Source organism: Sardina pilchardus, chromosome 5 (assembly GCF_963854185.1).
Source record: "Sardina pilchardus chromosome 5, fSarPil1.1, whole genome shotgun sequence".
Classification (NCBI taxonomy): domain Eukaryota; kingdom Metazoa; phylum Chordata; class Actinopteri; order Clupeiformes; family Clupeidae; genus Sardina; species Sardina pilchardus.
The window spans coordinates 3,054,274-3,065,035 of record NC_084998.1 but is presented as its reverse complement, the minus strand read 5'-3'; the positions used below and the strand labels follow the sequence as shown (position 1 = coordinate 3,065,035).

Below are 10,762 nucleotides of genomic sequence, written 5' to 3'. Positions count from 1 at the left end.
GCAAAGATGATACAAAAACTTATCAAATAAAGTAGAATTTATTAAAGAGCAACATTGTTATGGCCTAGTCAAGGTTCACAGGTTTTTCTAGTGACACATTGAATCTACTGAGATGGTGTTATGATTGATATCAACTTCATTCTTGTGCTAAACAAAAGGCCACACATCTATCTTATCCCGAGTCTATTTGTAGCATAACCCAGTTTAATGATAAAGATAAGAATTGTAACACAAGGACAATAAGACAGCTTGCTGTATCACTGTGTCAGTATGCTTTTACTAGAAATCCTTCAGGAACAGCTGTGTTGAGTGAATTATTTATCTCTGATCCAGACAGCACACTTGAGATGAAAGCGTTGCAGCACTGCTGCAGTATAAATATCTCCTCTTCAGAGAAGCGAGCCCAGGAGACCTACTTAGATTCACTTGCGTGCCTTTTTCATCATTTCTTGCCACAATCTATGGTCCAGATACAGCCGACTCATCTAGATCCTAGAACTAATCCACACCCGATCTAGATCCTAGACCTAATCCACACCCAATCTAGATCCTAGAACTAATCCACACCTGATCTAGATCCTACAAGTAATCCAGATAAGTTCTAAGATAAGTCCCTGATAAGTTCCACACCCGTATTGGAGATGAGATCTCAGAGATCCGAATGCGGCATTTTAATACCACTAATATGATAGAGCAGTGGGTAATGACCTCAGGTCACGCTTGAACACTGGCCCCCATGGATGAGTATGCACCTGGTCCCCATGTGAGTATACATGTGGTCCCCATGGGTAGTGAGTATACATGTGGTCCCCATGGATGAGTATGCATGTGGTCCCCATGGATGAGTATGCATGTGGGTGCTGAGTATACATGCGGTCCCCATGAGTATGCATGTGGGTATTAAGTATGCATGTGGTTCCCATGGGTACTCAGTATGCATGGGGTCCCCATGGATGAGTATGCATGTGGGTGCTGAGTACCCTATACATGTGGTCCCCATGGGTATGCATGTGGGTATTAAGTATGCATGATGTATGGGGTGCTGTCTGATGTGCTGAGCCCTAAAACCCAACATCTTGAGGACTCTGATTGTCTAGCGCTGCTATTAGCCTGGCTAGATTGTTAGCTTTAGTGCGGCCGCAGAGGGACGTGGATGGAAAGCAGGCGCTCTGAGGGTGTTGATAAGAGTGAATATTACAGCAGGACAGCAGCTTCAGAGCAGCGGTGCTCAAATCACCACGATGAGTAGTGTAGGCTACTAGGCCGCATCTCAGTGCACACTGCACAGACGTACCGGTCTCATTTTGCTGCCCATCAGCTTAAACAATTTAATCCCATTTTTTTCCCAGACATGAAAATATCAAAATCATGTATCTTGATAATTCATACAGTACATGTTTAATGGCACAGGAGCAAGATTTTTTTTTTTTTTTCGGAAACAATTGTGACCGGCAGGATTAAATACTGATAAAGATACTGATAAAATTGCTTACCACAATACACTGCATTTAAAGATACAGTCTGCGATTCTTGTGAAAGCATGTTGATAGCTCAACAGCCAATAAAATGACATCCCTCTCTTTCATGACAGGCATAAATGCTACAAACAATTCAGAGGCAATTCAGAGAATTTCACAAACAAAGTGTCTTGTGTTCTTGAGACTTTAAAATTTGGTAAATGCATTCTGTTTATCTGGATGTTTAACATGTTTTGCATATATCTTTCCTACAGCATTGATGTAGGCTACATAGCCTAATATATTTCAATGGATGACTCAGTTCAATATTATCTTCATGATCACAACACTTGGTAACGTTTGTGCTAGTGTGTGTTACAGGTCATAGACGTTTCCTCTGATCTGACTTCTCAAGGGAGTGAGGATATCGCTGGATGTTTCTTTTGAAATTGGTTCTCGGCTTAATGTCTTTCGGCTTATGAAGAGCATGTTGAGAGCTTGCTAGTTAAGTAGGTCAAATAAATAGCCTAGTGTGGGGACACAATGTGTACCATTTACCTTTACCTCTACCTGTCCACCTAGCCCCAACTGGATTGGCAGTGCACAACACAACATTTGTAGTTGTTTCTACACAAAGTTGTAATTCAAATGCAGTTGGCAATGAGTGCAGGTAACAGGTGTCTTGGTAAGTTATTCACTATTTTAGACATGTGCCTTCTGAAATAAATTCTCTAGCTGGTAGGTAAGTGACATGAATCAGGTTTGGGATTTTTTTTTTATGCAGCTCTCATTATTTCGTAAATGTCTGCATGTTGCTGAGATAACCTATTTAGTTACCCTTTTCTATTTAAGACAGCACATAATGGCATGAATCAATCTAGCTATGGAAGTCCAGGTCATTGCTTTTTAGGTCGATAATAATATTAATGCTCATGACTACCCAGCCTGGTTTGGCTGTGTCAAAGCCCCACCTATCAAAAATGTCAGCAGTCTGCACTCACGCCCAGGTAAAGAGGCCTCTTGCATATGCGTAGGATTGCGCACATCGCCGTCAACCAGGCAACGCAGACAACGCAGAGCCTGAATCAGCTGTCAGACGGTGTCGGCGTACGGACGCTGCACCAACTCTTCTCCACACCCAGGGACTCGCCGATACGGGAATACATACAAGGGCACGAAATCAGATGTTTCATCCTTAAACTTGGACATACTATGAATTAGCACAAATCTATAACCTACACAATCGGTTACCGCTTCAAATCAGCTACCTCTCGGAGTTAGTGGACAAATAAACACCTCTCAGCTAACGTTGGACCGTGTAGCTCTCGTCAGATGTTATTGTTCTTGTTTATAAACTCTTGGGCGCAGACGGACTACCAAGGTTGTGCCCTGATAAAGCACGAATGACTGCCAGTGACTGAGATAAACAAAGCTATTGTTTTTGGCTAGCTAGGCTCATGTCAAGCGACGCTACCTGTATCTTAAGGTATTTTACATGTGTATCAATTCTGCCTGTGGACGCTTTTGGTGTTTTCGCTTATATTCACTTAAAAACACAGGAGTAGCAACATTTTTCTCGTCCTGAAGTGGTCCGACTTGTACCTCTACCTGGCCTGAGTGAGAGACCCCGGGCTCGATTTGCCATTCTGACTTGTGGGAACAAGCTTGCTGTCGTCTCCGCTTGGTTTTTCTTGTCATTGACAGTCTGCGTTGCTGAAGCGGTGTTGTCGCAGAATCAGCCTCCTGTCTTCTCATTTTATGTGGGAGAAAAAGGGTTTCTCAGGAAACCCATTGACTGACTTTTAGTTAGTTTCATACCGATTATCCCTCGTGAATTGACCTCTGAGGAGTGTAAAGCTTGGGAGCTACACCTGAATTTCAAAGTTTGTGGAGTTAGTTTAAACTTACTAGCCACCTAGCTTGCAAGCCATGACTTTTCCCACAGACGGTTGAAAACTTTAGCCAGACTGCTAGCAAGAGCTAGCAAAGCAAAAGCGACACGTATCCTGGGAACTCCAATGAGCCATACAACATTTTAACTTCTGGAGGAAAATCTGTTTTGCTTATACGAACCGGACAGTAATGCTCGATGTGTATTAAAATTTGAACGGATTTCTGAGCCCAGTCAGCCTCTTGAGAAACTTTGAAAATGTCAACGCGGACGCCATTGTTACCAGTCAATGACTACTCGGCCAGTCAGCAGGTAAGTTTTCTTGCTTGCTAATAAGGCTAGCTATGTGAATTAGCTAACGTTAAAACACAATTTTACATGTTGCTCACAAAAAGTTAACGAGTTGTGGTATACAGGATTGAAGCTTGAAGCCAGTCATGATCCAATTGCTACAAAACATGTTTGCCTTCTCAACTTTACCCAATGTCTATTTGTCATAGTCAGCCAAGTTTTCCAAGTTTTTAGCAATAGCTAACGATAGTGTTAGTCTAATGCTTCAGAAAGTGTTGGGTCTGCTATCCTCACAGGCTACAATGTTCCATGAAGTTGTTATTGTCGCTATCGAAACTAGTTCAATGTGTGACACAAAGTTTACATTCACTAAGTTGGGAGTCAGGTATTGATGCGAGAGTGTGTAAGTCAGTAACCTAGATTCGTATTCTGGGTTAAATAGTAACGTTACAACGAAGTTGATGTGTTTACGTTCACTTTATCCACAACCTATCTTCCGCAGAATAGATGTTGTGGTGTAACTTAAAGTTAAATCAGCAACATCAACCGTAACTTCATAGATAAGCAAGTGATCAGTTGATGTTCTTGACAGTCTAAAGATAATGTTCAGACGAACTCTTTAGACCAAATTCAGACCAGTAGCCTAGATGAATAGCAGCAACCTGATAGCAGCAGCAAGTTACCAGTGGCTGAAGATGTTCTGTTCAATTCGACAGACCAGATTGGCTATGCATGCTGTGGTTGTTTAATTGGTGTAATATCTAAATTAGGCTAGCTAACGTTAGTTTGTTTCTGTTTTGACTGATGTGTCATTCACATGAGGGTATTTTTAACTTTGAAGGAGTATCTCTTGATAAGTATCAACTAAAGTCTACGTAGGTCTATTCATGATTCGCTTGTTCTTGAGTGTCAACAACAAAGGTTCTTTCGTTGACAGTACGGTTCACAAAGGACAACAAAACACTGTCGCCACTAATCGATACTTAGGTTAAATAGGCTACTATTATGCTTGTATGGAGGGCCCATCGAGGTGGTCCTGGGGTTCGACCCGTCTTGGCTGAACTACCAGAGTCACACAGGCTCGGCTCTGACTGCCCCGTTTGAGAAGTTCCAAACTTAGTAGACCAGCTAGGATATCCCCTGGGGAACTGTTAGAGATGTTTTCTGTTTCCTCTGAAGAGTCGTCCGCCCGCAAATGAAGTGGTTGTATCGGAAGACCTTTAATTACATAACCAACAAATAGCCCCTTGAAACCGGGACTTGCCTTGCTCGGTTTCCGAGGGCGTTGGCAGTAATGACGGGGAGTCTAGTCATGCTTTGTGCAACATTATTGTTTGCCACCTGTTACACGGTGTTCTCCAATTTAGCCTACTCCAACTTGATTATTGACTAAGAGTGTGAGAGGTCTCAATGTAGTTTACCAGTAGGCAGTGTGGCCCAACCCAGATTTGGTGACATTCTTTGGAAAATGTATGGAAAACAGGTTTGAATGGCTGGCTCAGTTGTGAAGCCCTTCAGATAATGTAGTGAGGTGCCTCTCGGCCATTCGGAGTACAACAACGGGGAATTGGCATTTATCAATGTCCTTTTCATGAATTCATAGCTAGGCCTATGCATTGACATCTATGAAACTATATTTATGACTGCAAAGGGGAAAAAAATGAATACTGATGATACATTATCATTATTAATACACACACACAGGCACACCACACACAAATTCGGCATAATGAACATTGAAATGAAAGTAAACGTCCATGTCCAGCACTGCAGTCCCACCGTGTTGTCGTTCTTGTTGTTTGGATATGGCCTCGTCTCGGCACTGCAGTCCCACCGTGTTGTCATGCTTGTTGTTTGGATATGGCCTCGTCTCGGCGTGGCCTGACGGTGTTGTCATGCTTGTTGTTTGGATACGGCCTCGTCTCGGCACTGCAGTCCCACCGTGTTGTCATGCTTGTTGTTTGGATACGGCCTCGTCTCGGCGTGGCCTGACGGCGGGATTTGCGCGGCTCTTGACTCATCAGAGCCAGGAGCAGGAAGTAGAAACGACGATGCCAAATTAGGGCTAGACCGAGCGAACGAACACTTAACCTAATTTGCCTTTGGGCCGCATCCTGTAGGCCGGGATTACGTTACCGGTCAAGCAGCCCAGATCAGCTGGGTGTCTGTGCCATGGGCACACTAATCTCTGCAGGGCAGGCAATCCCATCTGATATATTTTTAATTTCCCACGCTGCACCTGAGAAGCTTAGGTGCTGTGGTGACCCAGACGGGATGGGTTGGGTTGGGTTGGGTTAGATTGGGTTGGGTTAGGGTGAACGGGCTCACAGAGTAGAGAACTGGGCCTGGCAGCTGTATGTTCTGTATATGCGCTATGCTGCGTCCAAAAGCTACTATTGGAGAACCCTGGTGTGTGTGTGTTCTGTATGCACTATGCTGCGTCCAAAAGCTGCTTTTGGAGAGGCCTGGTGTGTGTGTGTTCTGTATGCACTATGCTGCGTCATATTGGAGAACCCTGGTGTGTGTGTGTTCTGTATGCGCTATGCTGCGTCCAAAAGCTGCTTTTGGAGAGGCCTGGTGTGTGTGTGTTCTGTATGCCCTATGCTGCGTCCACAAGCTGTTTTGGAGAGGCCTGGTGTGTGTGTGTTCTGTATGCGCTATGCTGCGTCCTATTGGAGAACCCTGTTGTGTACGTGTGTTCTGTACGCGCTGTGCTGCGTCCTATTGGAGAACCCTGTTGTGTACGTGTGTTCTGTACGCGCTGTGCTGCGTCCTATTGGAGAACCCTGTTGTGTACGTGTGTTCTGTACGCGCTGTGCTGCGTCCTATTGGAGAACCCTGTTGTGTACGTGTGTTCTGTACGCGCTGTGCTGCGTCCTATTGGAGAACCCTGTTGTGTACGTGTGTTCTGTACGCGCTGTGCTGCGTCCTATTGGAGAACCCTGTTGTGTACGTGTGTTCTGTACGCGCTGTGCTGCGTCCTATTGGAGAACCCTGTTGTGTACGTGTGTTCTGTACGCGCTGTGCTGCGTCCTATTGGAGAACCCTGTTGTGTACGTGTGTTCTGTACGCGCTGTGCTGCGTCCTATTGGAGAACCCTGTTGTGTACGTGTGTTCTGTACGCGCTGTGCTGCGTCCTATTGGAGAACCCTGTTGTGTACGTGTGTTCTGTACGCGCTATGCTGCGTCCTATTGGAGAACCCTGTTGTGTACGTGTGTTCTGTACGCGCTGTGCTGCGTCCTATTGGAGAACCCTGTTGTGTACGTGTGTTCTGTACGCGCTATGCTGCGTCCTATTGGAGAACCCTGTTGTGTACGTGTGTTCTGTACGCGCTGTGCTGCGTCCAAAAGCTGCTGTTGGAGAAGCCGCAGGAGAACGTGTGTGTGTTCCGTCCCCGTGTCTGTCCTCCCTCTCAGGTTCATGATGTCCCGTTCCGTCTCCTGGTTGATCTGTCTATCTTTCTCTCCGTCTGCTTCACTCTGTCTCTCTTTCTCTCTTTCTCTCCGTCAAACTGGCTCTGTCTTTCGTTCCCTGGCAAGCTGGCTCCCTCCCTCTCCTGTTGTGTCTGTTTTTGCCCAGCAGTCCTCCAGCCCCCCCCCCCCCCACACACACACACACACAGACCAGCCTTTCCAGTCTAGCAGGGTGTACGTATAGGCTTGGCCCTTTCGGGCAGCCTGGGAGTGTTGCGCCATTTTACACAGGATTAAAGTTTATGCTTGACTGTGTGTGTGTGTGTGTGTGTATGCTAGTCTTTCAGCTCCTTTGAGCGTGTTAGTTTTTCTTCTTGACTGGTTTATGTAAGGCATTGTCCCACAGACAGGCAGTGCATTGAAGACTGTGCTGGTCTCTGTTCAAACTGTGCAGGTCTCTGTTTTTTCTTTCTCTCTTTTTTTTGTTCTCTTGCCTGTCTTACTTTCTGTCTGTGTCTCTGTCTCTCTCTCTTTTTCTCTCTCCCTCTCTCTCGCGCTCCCTCTCTCCCTCAAACCTAACTTTTAATCTCCCTCTAACTCTGTTCCCCCTCTCTTCTCTCTCTTCTTCTTCTTCTTCTCTCTCTCTCTGCACTGTTGTGACCCCAGCCACACTCTCTGCTCTGCTCATGGATATTAATAGCCTGTAGAGCGGACTGCTGGTCAGTTAAGGAGTGTGTGTGTGTGTGTAAGTGCAGGCCCAAGTTGCCTGTGCTCAGTTTTATTTGAAGTGTTGTGTGTGTGTGCGCTCTCAGACGCTTCGTTTACCACAGTTCTCTCTGACAGCGTGTGCTTAATTTCGACTGCTTGCCGTCCGCTCCCCACTTTAGATCTGACATTTCTCACTCTGAAGAGCCTTTCAGAAGTGCTCAAACAGATAGCCAACAAACGTGTGTGTTTGTGTTTGTGTGAGTGTGGAGTCAGTTTGCATGTGTTCAGATGGTGTGATTAAATGTTTCTAATGCAGTTTCAAAGATTTCAAAATCAGGCCAACTCCCTCGTGGTTGCTGCCGTGGTGTTTTGATGTTTTCGTTGTGTGTGTCTGTCATCGGCTTGCCATCTTTTTTCCTCCTCGTCTGTGTGTGTGTGTGTGTGTGTGCGTCTGCGTGTGTGTTTTTCCCTTCCTGCTGCTCCTTTCATCTCGAGTGCTGGCTGTGTGGTGTGTTGATGACAGTGCTTGATGAGCTGAAGAAAAGCAGCGCTCTCTCTGCTCGGCTTCAGCTCCCGACCCGACCCGACCTGTCGGTCTGCACTCGTGTGGTGTGTTGTGTGTTGTGTGTTGCGCGTTGCGCTGCGTTGCGTTGTGTTGCGTTGTGCTGTCTTGTGTTGTTTTGTGTTGTGTCTTGTGCTGTGCTGTGCTGTGCTGTGTTGTGTTGTGAGCCACCTGCTGCCCAGAAGAAGAATGAACATCTCCTCCCAGTCTGTGGACTTGTCTTAAAACACTACCGTTGGACATGCCTGGAGGTGTGTCCTTGTGCTGTAGAGGAGGAGCAGTTGTGTAAGAAGTGGATTAATCCTGATGATAATAATAATAATAATAATGACAGCAGCAGCAGCCTGCTCCCTCCTGGCTGCCTTCATAACCGGCGCGCAGCAGACAGGAGCGCTTCTCTGGTGGCGGCCTGATGAACGCTCTCAGTGGGGAAGTCAAACGAGGACAGGATGGACACTTAAGAAAGAGAGGATCAGAAGAGAAGCAGAGACGAGTGGAGTGGGGGAGGGGAGGGGAGGGGAGAGGAGAGGGGAGGGGAGAGGGCTCAGCTGGAAGCTGAAAATAGCAGCAGTGTGATATGAATACTCCTATAACCGTGTGATATTAATACTCTAAACGAAGCAGCAGTGGGATATGAATACTCCTATACTGTAAATGAAGCAGCAGTGTGATATGAATACTCCTATAACAGTGTGATATTAATACTCTAAACGAAGCAGCAGTGGGATAAGAATACTCCTATACTGTAAATGAAGCAGCAGTGTGATATGAATACTCCTATACTGTAAATGAAGCAGCAGTGGGATATTAATACTCCTAATGAAGCAGCAGTGGGATATTAATACTCCTAATGAAGCAGCAGTGTGATATTATTACTCCTATATATGAAGCAGCAGTGGGATAAGAATACTCCTATACTGTATATGAAGCAGCAGTGGGATATTAATACTCCTAATGAAGCAGCAGTGTGATATTAATACTCCTATATATGAAGCAGCAGTGGGATAAGAATACTCCTAATGAAGCAGCAGTGGGATAAGAATACTCCTAATGAAGCAGCAGTGTGATATTAATACTCCTATATATGAAGCAGCAGTGGGATAAGAATACTCCTAATGAAGCAGCAGTGGGATAAGAATACTCCTAATGAAGCAGCAGTGTGATATTAATACTCCTATATATGAAGCAGCAGTGGGATAAGAATACTCCTAATGAAGCAGCAGTGTGATATTAATACTCCTAATGAAGCAGCAGTGTGATTTTAATACTCCTATAAACTACAAGCTGGCTCACACTTCCTTTATTTACCAGCCTCTCATCTGTCCATCTGTCTCTTTGTTTACCTTCGTCTGCGTAACTTCATCAAACTCTGCCTCTCTCTCTCTCTCTTTCTTTCCCTTCCGTTCTCTTCCTCCTGTTTTACTGAGGACCTCTCTTCTCTCTTTTCCATTTTCTTGTCTTGTCTGTCGTTCATCCCCCCTCGCTTAATTAGATACAGCTCTGTTTTCTTAATTTATCGTTGTGTTTGGCGCTTCAGGGCCACTGTAGTTTGTGTGTCCGTCTCAGTGGTGGGCCGGGCTCCTCAGTGCTCCCTCATGGAGTCAGTAGTATTGGACACGCATTGGGTGCCTCTCATGCAGCGTTTATACGTCCTCCCTCGCTCCTCGATGCCTCGATCCTCACTGATCTACATAAAGAATGATGGGGGGGAAACAATGGGATAGTCTATCCAGTGTTAGTTATAGATCAGTGGGAACGCCCCTCGAGGATCGAGCATCGAGGATCGAGGAGGCATGTTGAGAGGCACCCATGGTGTTTGAATGATTAGCTCTACAGATCAATTCCAAGCAGTTGCTATCTTTGAGTCACGTTGGATACCGTCATCCATAAATAAAGAAATGAAATACAGATTACAGCTTATGATTACTTCTAGGCTATGACTAGTTGAAACACTTTTATTCACAAATATTACACATACCAAACCAACAAGTTAACAAATGGAACTGGGTCATTACCATAAAGTTAACCGCACCTCAACTTTCTTCCTGTGCGTACGTCCCGCTGCCCAACATGTGCCCCTGCTGGATGCTGGATGCTGGCTCTCGTAGGAAATGCCCCAGCCTCAGAGTATTGCCAATCAAGTTTGTGTGGGTGTTAATGTGGCCTTAAATCAATTGTTATTATTAATGTGTCTCAACTTCTACAGGACTCTAGCGTTTCACGGCGAGTTTCAGGGCCAGTCGCTTGTTCTCCAGTGCAGATCTTGTGCACGCCTCCTGCAAATCATATTCCACCTGCAGAATGCGGTTGTCACTCTGGTTCTTATCTGAACTCTGTGTGAACCTTAGTGGAGTTAGCACTTCGATCCGGACTGACGGGAGCACTTAAGCCAGCTGTAGCACGAGCGGCCAGGATACGGCCTGAGAGAGATGGGGGCAG

At 45.5% G+C, this 10,762-nt stretch overlaps 1 protein-coding gene across 1 annotated transcript in view; it reads left to right on the top strand.

Annotated features, from left to right (window-relative positions):
• Nucleotides 1–2,517: 2,517 nt before the first annotated feature.
• The window catches only part of mark2a (MAP/microtubule affinity-regulating kinase 2a), a gene marked incomplete at its 3' end in the record, with an annotated part of 22,801 nt that continues 14,556 nt past the window's right edge, over nt 2,518–10,762 (top strand). The window contains 1 exon segment of the mRNA XM_062535981.1: nt 2,518–3,660. Coding sequence (XP_062391965.1) covers nt 3,607–3,660 — 54 coding nt within the window.